This window comes from Diabrotica undecimpunctata, chromosome 7 (genome assembly GCF_040954645.1).
Source record: "Diabrotica undecimpunctata isolate CICGRU chromosome 7, icDiaUnde3, whole genome shotgun sequence".
NCBI classification, from domain to species: domain Eukaryota; kingdom Metazoa; phylum Arthropoda; class Insecta; order Coleoptera; family Chrysomelidae; genus Diabrotica; species Diabrotica undecimpunctata.
In genome coordinates this window covers 110,454,113-110,478,463 of record NC_092809.1, presented here as the reverse complement: position 1 = coordinate 110,478,463, position 24,351 = coordinate 110,454,113, and the positions used below count along the sequence as shown (strand labels likewise).

The 24,351-nt window shown below is 31.7% G+C and overlaps 1 protein-coding gene across 1 annotated transcript; it reads right to left on the bottom strand.

Moving 5' to 3' along the window:
- Positions 1 to 1,705: 1,705 nt before the first annotated feature.
- Positions 1,706 to 23,820, bottom strand: LOC140445702 (perlucin-like). The gene is made up of 5 exons (XM_072537965.1): positions 23,671 to 23,820; positions 19,745 to 19,833; positions 16,032 to 16,140; positions 6,210 to 6,522; positions 1,706 to 1,871 (listed from the first exon to the last, which is right to left on the bottom strand). The coding sequence occupies exons 1-5, from the start codon at positions 23,759 to 23,761 to the stop codon at positions 1,820 to 1,822; spliced, it is 654 nt and encodes a 217-aa protein (XP_072394066.1). The 5' UTR covers positions 23,762 to 23,820; the 3' UTR covers positions 1,706 to 1,819.
- Between the last annotated feature and the right edge of the window lie 531 nt (positions 23,821 to 24,351).

Sequence of the window (24,351 nt, the reverse complement as noted above, 5' to 3'; positions counted from 1 at the left end):
TTATAATTTTTGTGTATTTGAATTAGTATTCGTAGTTAATAGGATTAATAAAAATATGACGAAAAGAAGATTAAAAAGTAATCTTACTATTATTTGTACAATCTGCCAAAATAATTAATTTTGTATTAATTTTATTCTATTGTCACATAGTAGCAGTGTCAAACGCGGTTATGATTTTGATAGATGACCCCTACGGAACCTCGTAAACTACGTAGCAGTGGAAGACCTCGTGTTGATGCCTTACTTTTTTTTTAATTCTTGGTATCATTTTAAGGACTTTTTTGGAAAATAGTAAGCAATAAAATTAGTTTAATATTAAAAAAAATACAAATAAAGTGTTTAAAATATATTTATTTTCCTCTAAATGAGCTATAATGGACTACCATGAAGAAGTGAATCAAGCAAATTTTTTATCGTGGTTTGAAAATCAACTATTAAAAAATTTGTCTGAACCATCCCTAATAAATTATAATAGATAACGCTCCATACCATAGCATATCCTTAGAGAAAGTACCAAACATGTCTTCAAACAAGACCGAAATAAAAGATTGGGTAACTAAATAACAATAAACTGCCAACCGAATGCCAACCGAAATAGAAACTCATGTATTTTAATTCTCGTCACTGCCTGAATCTAAGCTATCACCAGCATATTATAGTTGGTTAAATGTCAATATTCACCATACTCTTGTCTTGGATATACCATTTTTTTATAATTTTATTAGTATGTCTGACACATTTCTCCCAAATATATCTCCCTTATTCCACATATTTAAAACAGCAGTATCCGAATGCTCATGCCCATCTATACCAATATACTTATTGTAATACGACTTGCAATTTACCCAAATTAATTCTATTGCGTTAAATTCAGAGTGATAAGGAGGCAGTATCAACACCTCATGACCATATTCTCAGAGCAACTCGTCAATTACATATTATTATATATTTTCTTTTCTGTTATTTTTGGCTATTTGTAGCAATTCAGCTTTAGAAAAATGTAGGTCATATTTAATATTATTTGTTATCAACCAACTAATAATTTCATCTTTCCTTGAAGTAGTTTAAGGTTGTTTATTTAAAAGAACACTGTGGTAAGAAACATTATCCATTACAACCAATGATGGCTCTTCTAAATTAGGTATTATTTGTGTTCTTATCCACTTAGTAAAAAGTTCGTTGTTCATTTCTCCATGATAATTAGCTACGTTAAATTTTGAACAAAATAATAAATTTGCTCCCGAAACAAATCCTTTGCGTGAACCAGCGTGAACAATTAAAAAACGTTTATCATCATAATCTAAAAAGAACTTCTCTTGTAAATACACTTTCAAGATTTTCCATATATTTACGAAGGAATCTGGCTCTTAAGAGCAGCAATACTAGTTTACTCAGGGTGTAATGACAGTTTACCTTCACGTGCTGAACCCTAGGTAACGCTAAGTAAATTAGCAATATTTGACGGCAGAGCAGCGAAAAAATTTTCTGCCAGATCACAGAGCACAGATCACAAACATGTTTTACTAATAATCTTTGTGATGTCAAAAGTTAAATAAATTTGTTAAAATCATCACAATTTGTATTATGACCCTTAGTACTTGTTAGTAAATATTATGGTGCATTTCTTTTAGATTTAATAAATGTAGGAGCTATTTTCATTAATAGTAACAAGGTAATAAAGTAACTAATAAAATTAAAAGCTTAATAAAATATCGAGGTGTTTATTTAGTCTTCTAGAACTCAAATACTGTACATAATAATATTAATGTCTTTTTCAGTTGGCTTTCGTCACCATCTCAAATTTTTACATTCCATTCATTTATTGTGCTTTAACAGAAGTATTGTCCGTCTGATATTGGTTATTATTCAACCTAAAAAATATGTATTACTATATTACAAAAACTATAAAAAAAAACATGACATGAGAAAACTAAAATGTAGTGAAGTAAAAGAAACATTCAGCAAAACAATAAACAGAAAATTCAAAGAAATTGATAATACAACGGAAAGCACAGAAGAGAAGATAGAATCTCTTAATAAAACGATATAAGACATTAAAGACAATTTTATGAAGAACGAAGAAGATAAGAATAAGACATTGGTGACGACAGAGATTCTGCAGCTGTTGGAAGAAAGAAGGAAAAACAAGAGCAATAACTTTATGTATAAAACATTACAACGAGAAATACAGAGAATGATCAGAGACGCCAAACAGAATGAACTGAAGAAAATATGCCAAGAAATCGAAATTCTACAAAGTAAATATGATGACTTCAACGTGCATAAAAAGGTAAGAGAAATTACAGGCAAATGTAAAAACAGAAGAATAAGTAAACTTGTTAATGACAACGGAGAAGTAATCGTGGAAAGAAAGAGTATTGATAATACCTGGAAAAATTACATACGAAATTTATTTTTTGATAAGAGAGAGAACTAGTCCCCAATACCTACGGAAACAGGACCACCTATACTACTGGCAGAAATAAGAGCAGCTGTGGTATTATCCCTAAAAGATTACAATTCATAAAAAGAATAAGTCAAAAGGAACGTGTAACACACTTCGTATATGTTTAATAATTCGAATCGAGGACATTCATAAAAAATAGCCTCGATTAGATTGTGTAAGTCAGCAGAATTGTGAATCGCGACCGTATTGTTGTCGTGGGTTGATAAAACAAACTTGACCCATTAATGAATGACTGCTGATATAGCAAGGAGTATTATAAAAGAGACAACGATTATTATCTCGGGGATCAGAACTAAATTAACGTCAAGATGGCAAGTCGATATACCACGTATTAGCAACGTCAACTAAGTACTATTACATTTAAGATAAGTAACTTTATAAGAGTGTACAGTAGTGTTTTAAATAAATGTACCATACGATACCATAAGTGAAGCTTAATTTATTACACAGCCATAATATCACTAAAAAAAGGCAAAGCTCCAGTACCAGACGGAGTACAGTCTAAATTTCTTAAACTTCTTGATGATGAATCTTTTACTATGTAAAATAGTATTCAGAATTAGAAATAGTTTCAGAATTTATTACGTTACCAAAGAAACAGGGAACGAGAAGTCTAATGAGCCATAAAAGACACACAGTTTGGATTTATAAAAGGCGTGGGTACAAGAGATGCACTGTTTAGTCTACAGGTATTATTCCAAAGATGCAAAGATATGACTTGCGATATCTCCACCTGCTTTGTGGTCTACCAAAAAGCATTTGACACAGTTCAACACCAAAATGATGAAAGTTCTAACAAAAGCCTAAATAAATGATAAAGACCGGCGTATCATACAAAATTTATACTCAGCCACAATAAGAACAAACCTTGGAGATAAACCGACGAAAGCGATCCAGATTTTGCGAGGCGTTAGATAAGGATGTATACTTTCACCTATATTATTTAACCTATATTCAGAGGAAATATTTAGTGAAGCCTTGGAAAATTGTGAACATTTAATCCTTTTAAATGGAGAACGCCTAAACAACATGAACGGTTATGCAGATGACACCATAATTTTTGCAGACAGTTTAAACAGTTTACAACAATCAATAAACAAAGTAAATGAAGTAAGTGAAAGATTTGTACTAAAATTAAACATATCAAAAACTAAATTTATGGCCATCAGCAAAAATAAAATTAGAGACGTCCAACTGCTTATCAAGAATACACCAGTGGACCGAGTAAAACAATTTACCTATCTTGGAAAAATAGTAAACGAACAATGGGATCACTCACAAGAAGTAAAATGTAGAATAGAATGCTAGAATTGCATTCACCAACATGGCCAAACTCTTTAAAAGCTACAACCTTAATCTGGAGATAAAAGTAAGGCTCGTACGATGTTATATCTTCTCGATATTATATTATGGAGTTGAATCCTGGACACTCACTGAAGCGATGGAAAAAAAAACTTGAAGCCTTCGAAATGTGGCTATACAGAAGAATCCTAATAATATCATGAACGGACAAGATAAAAACGAGACTGTACTACGAAGAATGGGGAAAGAAAGAGAAGTGATGTATACGATTAAAAAGAGAAAGTTAGAATATCTCGGACACATAATGAGAAACGACACTAAATAGAGATTAGTGAAAATAATTCTTCAAGGCAAAGTATTCGGAAAGCGGAAGAGGAATTGGGAGAAAGAGAATATCATGGTTAAAAAACTTGGAAATGGTTCTCCACAACAACAACTAACCTATTTAAAACATCAGTTAATAAAATAATTATAGCCAGAATGATCACCAATAATCGAAACGAATAGGCACCAAAAGAAGAAGAAGACTATATGCACAGATAAACTTAAAAAATAATAAAACTACAGGAGAAATACAGAAGACGGAATAAGACTAAAGGGAAGAGAATATTGACTTAAAAATATGACCAAATAAGAAAATAAGACAAAATATAGTAACACTTTAATAGTGCTCTAATATGCTGACTTTTAAAAGCAGGTGATACAGCAATGTAGAAAAACTAAAGAGAAATCGCGTTACTAGAAATAGTATGTAAAGTCCTAGCAAAATTATTAGGAAAAGTCTAAAGTATAATATGAAGGGATGGTAATAGGGATAAGAGGGAAGCAGAGTATTACAAATTAATAGTTATCAAAAATTAGGAAAACAAAGGTTATTTATTAATTTTACACATGCTTATGATTTCAGAAAATTATTAGGATTCTAGTATTTTGGTGACTTACTGTACGGTGTAGAAGCATGGATACAAGCACAATCATTAAAAGATTTTCGAGATGTGCTATCATCCAATATTGAAAATATATTGAATCATCCGAATCATACGAAAGACAAAATTGTAATATTTGAAAAGAAAAAAATATATAGTCTAAATGCATCTACCAAGGAAAAACTCTTTCTCAATGGGACAATGCAGTCATTATTTTATTACACAATCAAGAAGACATAATAGATCTAAAAAACTGCCGTCCTCTCATTTTGCTTTCACACATATATAAAATTTTCCCAAAAATTATCAAAAAAAGACTGGACGCTAAATTAGACTTCTATCAGCCTAGAGAACAAGTTGGATTTAGATCGGGATACAGCACTAAAGACCACTTACTAGTGATAAAGAACCTAATAGAGAAGTCTGCAAAATACAACAAACCATTGGCACTGTTCAAATATATCAAAATGTCACAGCTAGCGTAAGACTATCTGAACGAAAAACAAATAAATTCTGTATACAGCGGGGAGTATGGCAAGGAGACACCGTCTCTCCAAAGCTATTCATGACGCTTTTAGAACATACTTGTAAGAAGGCAATCTGAACCAGCATGGTATCAACATAAATGAGGAGAACCTCAGTCATTTGAGATTTGCAGATGACATCGTCCTTATAGCCGATCGTATGGATGATGCAATAATAATGTTTGAAAAATTATATCACGCTTCCTTGGAGGTCGGACTACAAATTAATATGAACAAGACGCAAAGAATGACGAATCTAATGCTAAATTAAAATATTGCTGTTGATGGAAGGGATATTGTGCAGACTACATCGTATAAGTACTTAGGACATGAAATTCGGTTGGGAAGAGATAACCACACATGTGAGCTCCCACGTCGCTAAGGATTAGCCTTGGCAGCGTTTGGTAAATTAAACTATGTATTTAAATCGCATCTATCCATATGCCTTAAAAGGAAAATCTTTGACCAATGTGTGTTATCTGTACTCACTTGTGAAGCGGAAACATTCACACTCACAAAAAAGTTAGTGAATAAGATTTGCGTGATTCAGAGGACTATGGAGCGCCAGATGTTGGGTGTCTCTCTGAGAGACTGAATCCCAAGCGAAGAAATACGTCGTAGAACAAAAACAACAGACTCCATCGAAAAAATCGCGTCGCTTAAATGGAATTGGGCAGGACACGTCGCCAGATTATCAGACAACCGACGAACAAAACGTATTTTAGAGTGAAGATCTAGATAACAAGCAATACGGAGCAGAGGACGCCCACCAACCAGATGGACTGACGACCTGAAGCATATTAGCAATAACTGGATGCAAGCCGCACAAGAAAAAAACATATGGAAAGAGCTGAAGGAGACCTATATCCAGCAGTGGACGCATACAGATCAGTGTATTCACTGATTTGAGTTTCATCATTACGGGAATTGAATATAAACATTAATTTTTATTTTTTTTGTAAACTAATAATATTGAGTTAAAACAATTACTTTGTGTCTATGATATCGGTAATATTCTTAAGATCCATGTCATGCTTTATCAAATAATCATAGAGTTTTTGACAATCGTGGGTCCACGTCGCTTCGCAAATAAAGTTAAATTCATTAGTACACCCTACATCATTCCATTTTAACTCTTTGTCCACAAATCTCATTTCAATACAGTATTCATTCTTAAAGGCGTTGTTGGGTTCACCAGGACTCCAGTTAAAATAAGACATGCCTCTAGCGCTGGTAAATGATATCCACCGTTCTTGGTCAGGCAGACGAGTACCAGACATCCAATAATGTAAAGCAGAGTCACCTAAAACAAATTATTTCGGTAAAATCTTTGGGTTTTTGTACAATAAGTTAATACTGTATTATTTTATATTATCTAATATAAAATATTGAAAATTTGACATTTTTTATCGCCTTTCAAGATTACATAAAAATAATATGATGGGAACGTACGAAACTGTTTTCGTCTTTAAAAATTTTTAATACTTTAGAACATGACTTGTATGACAATAGATGACACTCTATTTTGACTGTATATGTCTAACGGAAACTTGGATTATTCCTGATATATCTTTATTTAAAATAGATAATTATAACATTTTATATAACGAAGGAGATATAAATCAAAATGTTGGTGAAGATTGCAAATATTACTGTATGTAAGGTATCAGAGATAACTATATAAGGTAAATATAATCAAAATACAATAACATTAATTTACAGACCACCATCGACAGATGACGAACATTTTTGTATTGGTCTAGATAAATATTTAGAGATCACAAAAAAATATGTTTGTAAATATCATGTTTTATTGGATGATATTAATATTAATATCAAAAATATGGCACCAGAGTCTTCTGAGTATTTAAGTATATTGAGTGCACATAATTTTTTATCAATAATAAATAAAAATACTAGAGTTTAGGGTAATTCTCATAGTTGTATTGACCACATTTTTGTAAAAAGTAAGTTTTGTATCAATCACAATGCTTTATCAGATGTTCTGTATCTCTCCGTGACTGATCATAAAGCAACATTTGTAACTGTTTCTTTTGAAAAAAAGAATTGAATGCAATTGAGTTTAGGAAAATAGTTAATTACGACGATTTAAAAAGACATCTTGGTTTTCAAAATTGGGATCACTGTTCTGATATGAATAGCCCTAATGATTTCTTAAATAATTTTACCGACACTCTCATTTCATTTATTAATAAAAATACAAAAGAAATAAAGAAAAAAAGATGTGAGGTTAAGCGAAATATCTGGATGACAGACGGCTTAGTAAAATTTATTAATAAAAAAAATGAACTTTACAGAAAATTTATGAACAACTCAGATGACCTAACATTAAAAAAAGAATACACAATTTACAACAATAAACTAAATAAGCTAATTATTGAGGTAAAAAACATTATTTTAAAACGGAAATTACAAAATATAAAAACATTTCTAAAGGTATGTGGAATACTATTAAAAAAATGGATAATAATAGCACAAAAAGTGAAATTATTTCCATTTTAAATCAAAATAATGAGGTAATCACTAATATTTTTAATGATTATTTTTCTAATGTAGGGTGTACGCTTGTTAAAAATATTGATCTATCCTCGTCTCCTGATCCTCCAAAAACTACATGTCATTGTACGTTTTTTCTCAAACCCGTAACGAAATCAGAAGTTCAGAGTATTATTCATTCCCTAAAACCAAAAAAATCTCCAGGCATAGACAACATTTCCGCCGATCTATTGTCTAACCAAGATACTTTCTAATTATGTTGTTGATCCGATCATTGGATAGAAAAACGAAGATAGTTTGCGTTAGTTGCAAAGAGCCAATATGCCACATGTGTAAAACACACATTTGCAAAGATTGCCTATAAGAATGGATTATAGTTTTTATGATGTTTTTGGTTATTTTTTTTTGTGTTGGTAGGTTAGATTGAATGTTTAAGTTTATGTTTTAAGAAAAAAAAATTTTTGTTTGCCATTTTTTTTTGTTACAGGATAATGTTTAGTCTAGTTACAAAATAACTCAGTTTTTGGGACTGTTTCTTAGTTTAATTTTTTATGCGTGATTAGTATTTCAAATATTTATTAAATTTATGTTATAACAAAATAAACGTCTAAGTTATTAAAGTCATTTTTTTTTAAATATAAACAAATATCAGTGTCTAATTTTGCAAAACAAATTGGGCTCAGTGTGACCCCAACTCACCATACACTTAACAAAAAATGGTCCTCACCAGTTACGGGTATAGTAGGATTGATAGATGTAGTCGCCCAGTTTTGAATGTTAATATTGATACATAAAAAAATATGAATTTTTAAAGTTGAAAAAGCTATCTCGGCAAAAAATGGTCCTAGAAAACCATTTTTTTTTTCAGATGTGTCAAAAATTGTCAGGAACACGAATACCGCGGCGACGTCATTAAAACACAAGTTATAAACAAATAAGAATAATTTTCAAACGCCATTTTGGCAATGAGTTTAATTTTGATTTCTTTATGCATTTGTCGAAAAATACATCATAAAAACAAACAAAATTGAGACCTTATAAAAGCGTATGCTCTATCGGCAACAACTGAGCTTATGCAATTGAAAAAGTAGTATCGTTTAAGAAACAAAATAAATGTCACAATACTTGTTGAACATTTTTCAACCATTTTTTTTTGCTTTATATTGGTAATATAACGCAACTTTTTCTGCAAAATAAAATATTTATAGAGCTTACTTATAATGTAAATAATCATTTTTTGCAAATTTGTTTTTCAAGATTTATTTTTAATTATTTAAATCAAATAAGGGTTAAATTTAATGAAGCAAGTCTTCAACGAAAGCTTTTTCCTTCAACTTTACAAAAAAAAACCTAAAAAGCTTCATAAAACATGAAATAATGCAGCGATTAAAATAGTAAATTGTGTGCAAAAATTACCAAATTTTTATTATTTAATCAATGATCCCGTTACATAAATCATATACTTTCTTGACTATTTCACTAGACTATTTTTAACTGATAAAACGTCATAGCAACGCCACGTTTACTGCTGACAAAACTCCTCCCTGCTCGTGATTTCTCAGCGACAAAATTATAGCAGATCCGTCACGAAGGTGTCTGGTAATTTTGTTGTTGTCAGTTTGACAGTAGTCATTGGGGCGTAATCAATTTTGGACAGATATATTGAATCCAGACTAAAAATCAAGATTTGAATGCCAGTCAGGTGAAGAAATCAAAAAGTTGGTTTCGAAAAATGTTCCATTGAACACGCAGAGGTATAAAAGCTCTATTTTGACCAAATTTTCTGAGTGAGAAATTTCCGGGTGAGAAATTTTACGCTTGAAAGATGTACTATCATAACGGAACTAGCAAAAATTCTCGGGGATTATGCCTTTAAAATGAAAAAAGGCAATGGCGAAGACTATAAAGAGTCTTCTGTAAATTCAATGTGGAATACTAGAGCAAAAATTGTACAAAAAAAATATTTTACGGAGTACGGCATAAAAATCGACCCTTTTACAGATATATCTTTTAAATGTGCAAGATTGGCTAGAAATACCAAGCGGAGACAGCTTCAAAGTGTTCAAGAAAAAAGAAAACTCAGTTTAAAAGCATTATCCACCGAAGAACTATTAAAAAATCATTCAGAGCTACGACGAGGAAACCCCCGATGGAGCACAAAAAATTTTTTCACCTTTGCTCATTTGGACTTGTTTGGAGAGGCAATGAGGCCGTAAACTGCAAGGATCACTTTTTCCAGAAGGAATTTGATGTTATGGGAGAATTTGAATATTGAATTCCTAATTGAATACAACCGCATTTTTTTCAAAACAACTCAAGGCGGTTCGAAAAGTTTGGCGAGCAGCAAATAGCTGCTAAGTAAATCATCAAATGCATTGCATTGCAAATGCAAATTGAATATGCAATGAAACAAGCTAAACAAGCTAAAGGTGTCACAATATCTCTCCCAGGCCTGATGAAGTTCCTATCGAATTACTCAAAATTGTGAATACTGAATATATTGATCTTCTCTTGAATCTATTCAATACCATATATAGAAGAGGTATAATACCTAAAGAATGGCTCCAATCAACATTCATACTGCTACCCAAAAAAGCCAATGCAAAGGAGTGCAATGAACATCGCACCATAGCCCTAATGAGTCATGTCTTGAAATTGTTTTTAAAAGTAATTCACAATAGAATACATAAGAAATTAGATGAAGGCATAAGTAATACACAAATGGGATTTAGGAAAGGACTGGAAACACGAGATGCACTGTTTGCAGTAAGTGTTCTTTCGCAGAGATGCTTAGATATAAATCAGGAAGTATATGCCTGTTTCATTGATTTTGAGAAGGCATTTGACAGAGTGCAGCATAACCGGCTTAAAGAAAGTTTATTAAATAAAAACATAGACAGGAGAGACATTAAAATCATATGTAACCTCTATTGGAACCAAACAGTAAAAGTGAAAGTTGAAAATGAACTAACCGAGGATATCCAGATTCGTTGTGGAGTCCGCCAAGGGTGTATTTTGTCACCCTTGTTATTCAATTTATACAGTGAAGCCATCTCAGAATTAGCGCTTGCCGAAGTCAGTGAGGGCCTTATAATAAACGGTGAACCACTTAATAACATAAGATATGCTGACGACACCGACCTTCTGACAGGAACACTAGAAGAACTGCAACACCTTGCTGAACAACTAAATATATATTGCAACGATTATGGACTAAAAATAAATTTGAAGAAAACCAAGTTCATGGTATTTACAAAAGCACAAAACATCAAAGTTAAGCTAGTACTAGATAATACAGAAATTGAACAAATATCTTCGTACAAATACCTTGGAGCGTGGATCATAGAAGATACTGAGCAGACAAAAGAAATAAGATGCAGCATTGAAATTGCACGGGCAACTTTTAATAGAATGAGAAAACTTTTTTGTAATCGCGATATCAATATATCGCTCCGAATAAGAATGCTTCGATGTTATATTTTCTCTACCCTTTTGTATGGGGTTAAAGCTTGGACATTTAAAAAATCCAACATTAAAAACCTAGAAGCGTTCGAAATGTGGTGTTACCGACGTATTTTGAAAATATCATGGATGTATCGCAAAACAAACGAACAAGTTCTCGAACAACTAGGAAAACAATGCGAAGTTTTAAATTCCATAAAAATCAGGAAATTGAAATACTTGGGGCACATCATGTGTCGAGGTGAAAAATACGAACTACTAAGGAATATAATGCAAGGTAAAATCAAAGGCAGAAGAAGCGTAGGAAGACGTAAAATCTCGTGGCTACGCAATCTCCGTAAATGGTTTGGATGCAGTTCAACTGAACTATTCAGGCGCGTAACCAACAAAATTATAATTGCCAGAATGATTTCCAATCTCCGATAGGACCTGAACTTAAAGAAGAAGAAGAATTCATCAAACGAAAATTTATGCCCAGTTGGATATATAAATATAAATACATATATATATATATATATATATATATATATATATATATATATATATATATATATATATTATACAGTATGGGGCAAATGAAAGGAATACATAAATTCGTTATTTCGTAAACCGGAGACTTTAAGGAAAAATCCTAAAACCCGTCGATTTTTATTTTTAAATAAGCTATTCGTAAGAATACATTTTTATTTTTGACGTCATCTATGTGAGCGTGATGACGTCATTGCTAAAATTTTTGAATAGAAAGGGGGGTATTGTAATATATCATTTGAAAGGTCTTTTAAATACCTATTCAGCTATATCAATATGTCTAAGTAATTAAAGTTTGTAATTGTTTAAAAAAATAATTAAATTTTTATTATTACAATAAATATTTATTAAGTATTGTTCAATAAATACAACGAAACCTAAATTAAGTGCTCAAATTGTTTACCTTCAGCTAAAATACAATGAGAAAGGCGTGCCGCGAACTCTTCTCTAACATTCTCTAAAACTTTCGTTTATTTCGAGTTATTTGAACAACCTCATTACGTATTCTTTATATTTTGTGGTCTATTTTGATACACCTTACTTTTTAAATATCCCCATAAAAAGAAATCAAGAGGAGTCAAATCAGGTGACCTAGGCGGCCATTCTATTGTTCCTCTTCGACCTATCCACCGATTCGGAAAGACGTTGTTTAAGTAGTTGCGTACCAAGGCAGCATAGTGTGGAGGCGCACCATCTTGCTGTAGCCATAAATCATTTCTGTTTGGAAACAACCGGTTCAATTCTGGAAGCAAGAAATTTTGAAGAAATTCTAAATATCGAGGACCTGTTAAGTTTTCTTCGAAAAAGTATGGTCCAATACACCTATTATCTATTATTCCCACCCAAACATTAATTTTCTCTGGGTATTGAGTAAGGAACTCTTGCATCCAGTGTGGATTTTCCGTAGCCCAGTACCGATAAGTTTGACGATTGACATGACCGTTTAGTAGCAATGTAGCTTCATCAGAGAAAATAATCTTTTTTAAAAACATCGGATCTCTGTTATTTCGTTCCATTATAATGTCACAAAATTCAATTCGTCTATCAAAATCATCTTCCATAAGTTCTTGTACTAAACTTACTTTGTAGGGATGCCACTTTTCCTTCTTTAGCTGTTTAAGAACTGTTGAATGGTCTATGTCATTATCTAATGCTACTTGCCGTGAACTGTTATGAGGATTATCTTAAAAAGCTAACAGAACGTCTACTTGTTGGTTTTCAGATATTGGTTTTCTACTACCTTTAGGAAGGTCTTTAACATGACCCATTTCTCTAAATTTTTTCTCAATTTTGCTTACAGTGGATTGTGAAATTGGTTCTCGACGGGGGTATTTATTATTAAATAACGCACATACTTCTTTCTGCGTAAGTGTTTTATCTCCATAACCAATCATTATGAGAATTTCAATTCTTTGCGTTTTAGTTAGCTTCATGTTCAAAGATACAAAGACTTTTTGAATACGTTTACTACAATAATACTATTAATCACTTGACAGAAAGATAATTAAGTTTGAAGTCCAACTATCAATGTTCATATTGATAAGGTAACTAGTTTTTTTAAAAAGGTAAAAAGTAGATAAAAAAGACATTTCATTACCAGTGATGGCCTTTATAAAATTTATTTTTGGGTGTCAATAATACATCATATCAATACTTAATAAATATTTATTGTAATAATAAATATTTAATAATTTTTTTAAACAATTACAAACATCAAATACTCAGACATATTGATATGGCTGAATAGGTATTTAAAAGACCTTTCAAATAATGTATTACCCCCTTCAAATAATGTATTACCCCCTTTCTATTTAAAAATTTTAGCAATGACGTCATCACGCTCACATAGATGACGTCAAAAATAAAAATGTATTCTTACGAATAGCTTATTTAAAAATAAAAATCGACGGGTTTCAGGATTTTTCCTTAAAGTCTCCGGTTTACGAAATAACGAATTTATTCCTTTCATTTCCACCATACTGTATATATATATATATATATATATATATATATATATATATATATATATATATATATATATAGTAAACTCTTAAATATTGGGGAAATCTGCAAGAAAGACTCTAATGAGTATCAATTGTTTCGCCGAACGTTTTCGCCAAAGAGAATTAATTTGGCTTCTTCAGGGCTGAAAGAGAATAAATTATAATTAGCTACCATATATTATTTATTAAAACATTGTTGATCTTACCGTAACTTAGAATTGTAGAGTTAGAATATTAAAAAACTTTGCTAGTAACATAGTGGTGTTTTTTGTTACTATGTGCAAAAAAAGTTTTTTTTTAAGGTTTGAAATGTATGGTAGCTTTGAAGCTACACGTAAAGGTATACCCAAGGTTAATATACCGTTGATCGTTTTTTAATATTCTAACTCTACAATTCTAAGTTAAGGTAAGATCAATAATGTTTTAATAGATAATATATGGTGGCTAATTATAATTTATTCTCTTCCTATTCTAAATTAATTCTCTTTGGCGAAAACGTTCGGCGAAACAATTGATACTCATTAGAGTCTTTCTTGCAGATTTCCCCAATATTTAAGAGTTTACTATTTAACTTATCTGCAAAGATTAAATTTCTTTTCTATATATATATATATATATATATATATATATATATATATATATATATATATATATATATATATATATACACCGGTATTTAGGCGCCTCATCCTCCTGGTAGGGATCTATGGAGGAGTATCACTGAGCCGCAAGCCCTTATCTCTTGCTGTACTGCTACACCATAGGCCGATCAGACACCAGCATATTCTAGTCTAAGCCGCAGATTCATTATAGAATTTTAAACTGCTGCGTTAGCCTTTTTGTTTTCTGTACACCGACCTGGGGATCGAACTCCCACCCACTGAACCACCCGCAGTGAAGCGAATGAGAACCGGCCGCCCAGCCCCTGCCCAGTTGGACTATTTTTGAAATTAATGGAAAAATGGGAACCAAATATTTTATCAGACATACCGTTGATCGTATTACCGTTTATCCCAACTGGAAGGATGGATCTTGGTTCAAAAATTGTCCACTTGAAATCAACACCGTATCTAAGTGGACAAAAATGTCAGCTGAAAAAATTGGAATAGACACAAAAAACGTAAAATAACAAACCATTCTCATCGATCTTCAGCTGTATTAGCCTTGTTCAAGCAAGGTGTTTCTGAACAAGAGTTAATTAAATAAACGGATCACTTAAATGCAAGCTCTCTAAAACCATAACTGCAGCTGGATTCCAGTCACCACCAGAAGTTGATCAAAAATTTCAGAACAACAAATGAAGCTTGACCTTTGAGCTACAGGTCAATAATACACAAAATCATGCTTTGCTAGAAAATAATGGGCAAACTACTATCTTCTTCTTCAAGTGCTATCTCCGCGGCGGAGGTCGGCAATCATCATAGCTATTCGGACTGTTGAGACGGCTGCTCTGACAAGTTCATTTGATCTACATCCGTAGCACTCTCTCAGGTTGCGCAGCCATGACACTCTACGCCTCCCTATGCTTCTCTTTCCTTGGATCTTTACCTGCATAATCAGTTGGAGCAAGGTGTATTTCTCTTCACGTGTAATATGTTCTAGATATTCAAATTTTCTTGTTTTTATTGTATTTAAAATTTTCATTTCTTTGTTCATCCTTCCCAGACCCTCTTTGTTTGTGACGTGTTCTGTCCATGATATTTTCAGAATTCTTCTGTACTATAATAGATTATAACAATTGTGCATTTACTATTGTTAACAAATAAATAAAAACGTTTCGTTGATATGGTGCATTAATTGTCTAGTGAAATAGTTCTCTGAAATAGTCAAATATCATTCGAGAGAAAATTATTTACCGGCAAAAGTTTCTTCTGGTTTTATTCAAGTTTGTTGCCTTTTGGCAATTTTCGCTTATGAAGTTTTGACAAAATCACTCGACTGACGTCTCGTGATTTAACTGTTAAAATTTAATTCGCGAAAATTTTGGCAACGAACTTTCATACCAGTCGAAAATATTACTAGCAAATTTTTTTTCCTTATGATATTATATAGGAGAATATTTGTACCGAATTGCATTTTGATTTACGTGTATTGTAATTTTATTTGATCAGACTCTTAATACTACGAGTACATTTGTTTAATACATTTTTCCTTTTTTATTTGCAGTTGTGTTTTGGCTGGTCAATAGCAATAAAACTAAATATTTAGTAAGTACACAACCACTTATATTTACTTTAAAAACATTCTTTAAAACTATTTAAAAACACAAACCAAACGTTATTAAGATTTAAAAAATTGTTACCTTTCTCTAAAATCGCGTCCTCAAGAAAATGCATCTCCGTCTTTGATTCTATATTCACCAAGTTCATTCCATGATATCTACAAAATTGCTCAGCATGATAGAAATTTCCCTAAAAGTTAAAAAAGACACAATTAATGACTTCTATATTACTGGTTGATTGTACTTGTGGTCAATGTACAGCTGGCTCCTAAAAAAATTGATACGACTCTTAGTAAGATTTGATCATTTTGAGCAGTGTATTTGATTGATCTGACATTATATTATATTTATAACGATAGAAAAATAATAAAATAAACAAACAACAAACAATTGATTACATACGTTAATTCACAAATTATAATAACTGTTAAGGTCTAAATTTTGGTATTATTTTGAATTCCTGCATTTTATAAAGAGTATATAAATGATAGTTTTTACATAAAATAGGGTTGTTATTATTTTATTATATATATATACAAGGTGGTCCAGAATTATGTACATTAATGTCTAGAGCTCATAGTACGTCCAAAAATAAGGGTACTTCTTTATGTACACTTTTTTATAAAACTGAATAATAAGGGAGATATAACCCTTTAAAGGGGTGAATGGAAATTCTTATTTTTTCAAATATCTTCCAAACGGTTTTGAATACGGAGTTCCTATTTTCGGAGTGATTATAAGACATTAGGATAATTAATTTAATGTCACCACCTACCACGTCCTATATTAATAAAGGGTAGTTTTGGAGGGTAAGTGGGGGTTATTGCGTCACATGTTTTTAATTTTTACATATTTTAAAAAAATATTTTAAAAATTGTTTCCTTAGACTTTTCTACGCAAAAAAGGTGCTTTTGTAATATTTCGATAGATATCACCGTTTTCGATTTATTTAAACTCGAAGGTATACATGTATTTTATTGTAATCGTTACATTTCTTATTCTTAATATTCATCAAGTATGCTTTGGAATTGACACTTGTGTTAGCAACAACACTTTAATCTCAAGTAGTCTATGAATTGTCAGTGACGTTTAATAACAATTAAATTATTTTATCTACACTTTTATTGTACTCGACAGTGAAATTTGTTTAACACGTCTCTTTTGCTATATTTTTAAATTTGTTTGCCCGCAATATGGCACACTATTCAAATTCTGAGATGACAGACATACTTTTAGTATTAGGGGAATGTTCGGGAAATGTTGCTGCCGCTGTAAGACGCTACAGATAAAAGTATCCGAACAGAAATATTTCCAATGCCAGGAGTTTTGTAAGTACTGAACGACGACTGAGAGAAACCGGTTGTCTTCAAAGAAGAAATACAGATGCTGGTCGTCGTAGAGAAGCAAGAAATGTTCGCGTTGAACAGCAAATATTGGATGCTGTAATAAATGATCCCACAATAAGTACACGCAGGTTAGGATTAAGAACGAATATTTCCCATCAAAGTGTTTTAAGAGTTCTGCATGAAGAGCAATTACATCCTTACCACTATCGACAAGTGCAGGAATTGTTACCTGACGATATGCCACTTGATTGATTTTTGTGAAGTATTGCAAAATAAAGTTCAAACTGCACCAAATTTTTTAAGCAACATTCTGTTTACAGACGAGGCCACATTTACAAGACAAGGTATGTTCAATTCTAGAAATATGCACTTCTGGGCTGAAGAAAATCCAAGGGCTACAATGGAAACTCACTTCCAACACACGTTCAAGATAAACGTTTAGGCAGCTACTTTAGGAAATAGTTTCATAGGATACCACATCTTTCACGGAAATTTAAATGGTAACATGTATTACAATTTTCTAAACAATATTTTACATGATATTTTGGAAGATATTCCATTACAAATACGAAGAAACATGTTTTTCATGCATCATGGTGCTACACCATATTACACAAGAATTTGTAGAAGGTGGTTACATGAACATTTCGCTGATAGGTGGATAGGCCGGGGAGCGGATGCACCGATTCATTGGCCTGCTCGTAGTTTTGATCTTAATCCAATAGACTTTACAGTATGGAGTTATTTGAAATCAAAAGTGTATAACACTCCAATTAATACAGTAAATGAGTTAACAGACAAAATTGAACAAGTATTTACCGATTTACAAAACGATCTAGTAATATTAAATGGATTAATTCGTTCGCTAAATAAAAGAATTAGATTATGTATTCAACAAAATGGAGGACATTTTGAACAGTTGTTGTGAAATATTATTTTCGCCATTAATTAAATGTTAAGTATTAATTAAGTTTTCCATTAATTTGTAATATTATTAACTGATATTTTCTTGATACCTTACAAACCCATTTTATTTAAAAAAATTGGTTGAATAGACGATAGAAGACCACATCCAAAACTATAAAAAAATGTACAGGGTGCTATTAAAAAATTAAAGTTAGGGGTTGTAACTAAGGGATGAACATTTAGGGGATGATTTTTTCTTCGCTATATTAAAGTGTATTACAAGTAGAATAGATCACTTTTTGTCCCATTCGAAAATCTCTATTCGTTTAAGAGATATAGCGTGGGTAAATTAGTCTGGGACACCCTGTATATATATATATATATATATATATATATATATATATATATATATGTTAAAGCAAGAATTGTAACCAAATTAAAAGATAATTAGGCACTATCAGAGGCAGCAAAACATTTTAACATAAGCATAACCACAGTTTTTCTATTAATAAAAAATGGAGGGAACAAGAAACTCTCGATAGAAAGCGAGGGTCTGGAAGATCAAAACTATACTAAATTTAGGTATGTAAAAATAAAATTAATATTTTGTAATATCTCCATCAGCATTTATAACAGCTTGTAGTCTTCGGTCCATCTCCCTGAAAGGAACTATGAAATTGTCTTCTTCAGAGAGCTCTTCCCAAACCTGTTGTATACCGTGCCACAGCTCTTCAGCATTTTGAGGTATAAAATTACGCCGATACAACCGTTTTATAATAACCCTTCACACATTCTCGAATGGGTTTAAATCTGGACTGTAGTTGGGCTATGGTAAGGTTTCGATGTTGTTATTCTGAAGTTACTGATTTATTATATTTGCAGTGTGAACAGGACAATTATCTTGTTGGAGGATAAAATCATTTTCTGGATACAACTCTTCTACACTGGGAAACATGATGTTTTCTAGAACATTCAGATAAGTCTGCCATGCTTTATTTCTGCGCCAAGTTGTTGTCTGTCTTCCCAGAAACTGTGACATAATTCTTGCAGGTTTCGCATCTTCAAAAGGATTCTCTTCTAATTTCTCCAAAAGCGTACGATCCTTATGAGCGATAGATATTTTTGGTCTTCCAAAATCTTGCTTCCTTTCGATAGTTTCTTGTTCTCTCCAATTTTTATTAATATTAAAAACTGTTGTTCTGCTTACGTTAAAATGATATTCTTGCTTTTAGTTCTTTGCTAGAATGTAAAGCCATTTTTTGAGGTTGAACAGAATAAGTTATTTGACAAATTTTGAGATTTGGTAGTGACAGTGACATTATTTAAACAATAAGTATTTATCCTTCAAAATACACTGCTCAATTTTCTACAAAATGCGCTTTAAGAGTCGTATCAGTTTTTTTAGGAACCAGCTGTACAAATATATGTGTATGTAGATTGTCACATTTCTTACCATTAAATTTATTCAAAATTGGTTTGCTAATAACTTTAAGTTAATTATAATTTTTATAATTATATATAAAATTAATAAAATTTAGGTACCTTAAAAATGTCTCCGATATAGTAGCTCTTTCTACCAAAATGGATTAGATTTAACGATGGAACTTTTTCTGTGATGTTTTCAAAAGCATCTGTAAATTGAATAATACTATATAATTAACTTTCAAACTTTAAAATTATATACAATATCACATATATCTACTCCTTTCAGGAGTAGAAGAACAGGAAAAAATTATATAATATAAAAAGTAATAATGTAAAAAGTCACCATTTTTATATTTCTAAGACTTACAGAGTCTTTGATATAAATCATTAAAGATAAAAGACCCGATATTTTGTGTTTCGTGGTGCTACCTAAGTAACGCTTATCATTTTACTATATAGAAAAAGTAATACAATGCCAATCAGATAACTACGAACACGTGTTCGTAGTTCTCTGATGCCAATATAGAAGCTTCACTTCAAAATAGTAGGGAGAAAAAGCATAGGCAACCTAAAAAACGCTGGTGTGTAGAATATCCCGAAAATCAAACAATCACTTTGCCTAAAAAGAAAAATAAAGAAAAAAAGCCATCCGCTCAAAAAATAGAAAGCGAAGAAAATTATCAAGAATAATATGATTTCGGTTACACAATGAAGGTATCTTTTATTCAATGCTTACTTTTGTACTACTTTTACAGAATTTCTATATTTTGATTATACATCACTAAAACAAACAATTTAAGTTAAATCTGAGTATCCCAGATTTTTCAAACTTCAGTGTTTTGAAAATGCAAAATTTTGTTTATTTTATAGAGTTGTAATATATTTTAGTATAAACCAAGTAATAGAAAAAGGCTTTTAAATGCTTAAGTTGCCTTTACTAATGGTGGATTTAACAAAAGCTTATAACAGTTCCAATTAATAACCTGTGGAAAATCTTAGAAACTGGCGACCTATTGCGAAAAACAAGGAAAGATGTATTGAATAGATGGGTGGAATACTTTAACCAGGCACTTAATATGAAAAAAGAAGAAAAAAACCTGGAAGACGAAAGAGGGGAGGTAAGGGGAACAGTCGAGAGGGAAGAGGAACCATCAACGATTCTTAAAGTTAAAGATGCAGTTAAAAACTAGCCAGAAACAAATCAAGCGACATAGATAATCTCCCAACTGAACTATATAAAGAAGGAGGCCATGATACCATAATGGCATTATAGCAGCTTATAAAAGAAATATGGGCACAGAAATCCCTCCCAATAATTGGAATACTTTGTACCATACACAAAAAAGGAGATATCTTTGAATGCGCTAACTACAGGGGAATTACGCATTTAAATGCAGCGTATACATTATTTTCCACAGTAATGTGTCACCGCATGGAACCATGTGCACAACGGATAGCGGGAAAATACCAAGCTGGTTTCAGAGGTGGTAAATCGACCATTCATCAGATTGCAACCCTGTAACAAATTCTAGAAAAAACACTGAAATATGGCATTGATATTCATCACATATTTATAGACTACAAACCAGCCTACGACTCTGTGTATAGAAGAGAAATGTTCAATGAAAGATCTAGCGAATACCAAATCAGTTGGTAAATTTATTAAAACTAACTCTTGAAAAAGTTTAATATAGAGTACGAATTTAACGAATTTAAGGGGAACTGTCTGAACCTTTTAAAACAAAAACCGGGCTGCGCCAGGAACACCTTTTCTCCTGTATACTGTTCAATCTAGCTCTGGAAAAAGTAATACGTATGTCACAAATCACAACTACTGGTTTAATTTATAATAAATCAGTGCAAATCCTTGCCTATGCTGATAATATTAATATTGTTGGAAGAACGAAAAACGCTGTACGAGACGCGTATGTTTAAAAGATTCAGCAACAAAAATGGGTTTAATAATAAACCCCAACAAAACGATGTTCATGAAAATAAGCACGCAACCACAACTCATACAACCACTTGTTATAGAAAACGACGACATCGAAGCAGTGAACGAATTTGTATACCTGGGAGCGCTCCTTAACACTGAAAATAATACTACCGCAGAGATAAACCACATAATTTGCACGGCCAACAGATGCTATTTTGAGCTTAATCTTCTCCTTAAATCCACAATTACATCGTAACATACAAAAATAAAACTCTACAAAACAATAATACGCCCAGTACTAACATATGTTTCAGAGACCTGGACTCCAACAAAAAAAGATAATGAAAACATGTTAGGATGTTTTGAAAGAAAAGTACTAAGGCAAATCTGTGGAGTAGTGAATGACAATGAAGTGTGGAGAAGACGATACAACTTCGAACTTTATAGAATATACCAAGAACCTGATATTGTAAAACATATTAAGATAGGACGTCTGAGGTGGATAGTGCATGTAATGCGCATGGAACAAAATGACCCGGCTAGAATAACACTCCTTGATAGACCGATTGGTCAGAGAAAAAGAGAAAGACCCAGAACAAGGTTCCTTAATAATATCGATAAAGACATGAGCAATATGGGAATACGTGCTTGGCGGAGGAAGGTAATGGATAGGGAAGACTGGAGAGAAATTCTTGAGGAGGTTAGGACACACACAAGTTTGTAAAGCCAGAATAATAATGAAACTGATATAAATATTACTCTCATTTATGCTCTGAAAGAACTGTATCGGAACATTTCCTGGTCACTAAAGTATTCCGACAGGGATGCGGTAAGCCTCCACTATTATCTAATAGATACACTGATGAAGCCCTGGCATATTAGTAACAGAAATGTAAGAGAACAGCCGATGGGCGATACAAATACATAATCTACAAATTAAATTACGCAGTTGATTAAATTGTTATTGCACAGAAAAAAAAATAAAGAATATATGTCAAGGAAACATGTGGAAGAATACAGAAAGTGGGGTCTGAAGTTAAATATGACCAAAATTCAGTACCTTTGTAAAAGAAGGAAAGAAGCTACGAAAAAACTAAACCTGGATCAAGAAAAAATTTAAAAGTTCATTCAAATTGGTAATAAATTCATAAACTTACTACTACAAGGCAAAATGAGAAAAATGCTTAATTTGTGAATTCGGTTTTATGCATAAATATATGAGAGAAGGTGCAAAGAATAAATTTGCAATAAAATATTAAAACTAGTGTTAACATATAGGGCAGAAGTATGGTAATTAACCAAAAAATATAACACCATACTATAAAGTACTTCAATGAACTTTTAAGGGAGGGCCGTATGAAACTTTCACTTAGAACACATAAGAAATGAGGATATTAGGGGACGAATAGGAGTAAAAAGGAATATAATAAATAGAAGACATAGAAAAACAGCAATTTGTATAGTACAGACATCTCAGATGAATGAAAGATAGCGGAATCCCCAAAATAATATTGAGTTGGACCCCCACAGAGTAACCAAATGAGAAAGAACGGCAAAAACATGAATGAAGGGCATCACCAAGGCAATTTATGGAAGAAATCTTATGGAACAGAGCTGCCAAGGAGGGATCGAAATGCGAGGAGGATACAAGGAGATCCAATTAGGTACAGAAAGACTTATTACGCAATGAAAACCATTTTATTATAGTTTAATATATATGTAAAATCGCTATATATAAAAAAAGAATTAGAAAGCTCTGGCGGAGTCACCAACCAAGTATAAAAAGTACACTTCTGAAACACTTTATACGCGAGGGCTTTATTGGCAAAGAAACAAATACCGTGAGTTAAGAATAAATGAAAAAATTTAGAAAGCATCCGGTTTTATTTTTGAAGAAGCCTGTTTTAACAAAACACAATTATATATCTTTTATATACATATAAAAATGTAAAGAAAATTTACATAATAAAAACCAGAAATCTGTACTTAACGGGAAAAACCAGTTTCAACTGTAGAATCTTTAGAGTATTTTATTCGGTTGGTTTAGTTAATTATTATTTATTTTAAATATTTCTTATTAATAATAGTTTTAATTGTATGTACTTACCAAAAACCAAAGTGGTATTTCCATTTTCCGCGGTGACTGAACTCGAAGAAAGAATCGCGAATAAAACACACACAATCACACACCCAGACATGTTTACAATTTTTCTAAATGTGAATATTCATGGTATTTATTTAATATATAACTGGTTTATATCAAAATTTCTTTGTGGAGAGGGAGATTATGAGTAATCTTGTCGAAGAGTATAATATTTGACGTAATACTACTTTTTTTGTACATATATCGCAAGTGCTCTGGATGTTTTGCATAAATTTATCTAAAATTAGCATTACTTAAAGTAGGATGTATAAATATGATTTTTTTGGTATTTACTTATAATGAAGTAAATTCGCTTATATAAATTTGGTTATGAGGTTAAAATCTGAATTCAACTTTTTTTTTTCGACTACAAAGTCATCTCTATTGCATTATATTTTTACGTACATTAAAATGTTATGAAGAGTATATTAATCTCGATATACAATAAAATATTCTGAGTGCATAGGGTCAACGATCGGTGGATCAATATCCCAATGTACTTTATAAAATTTGTGAAAGCAAGACTAAGATTAGGGTGCAGAAAATAATGTCAAGAGTCTTGAAAGTACACATGGAATTACGACAAGGAGAGATAATTAATTATGCGTCCTAATCAACACTGATTTTATTGTTTATAACAAAATT

Coding starts and splice junctions, on each gene's coding strand:
- LOC140445702 (XM_072537965.1), bottom strand. CDS start 23,761: ATGTCTGGGTGTGTGATTGTGTGTGTTTTATTCGCGATTCTTTCTTCG. Junction 6,523..16,031: donor GGACGCGATTTTAGAGAAAG/GTAACAATTTTT, acceptor AATTTGTTTTAG/GTGACTCTGCTTTACATTAT. Junction 1,872..6,209: donor ACCGATATCATAGACACAAA/GTAATTGTTTTA, acceptor CATATTTTTTAG/GTTGAATAATAACCAATATC.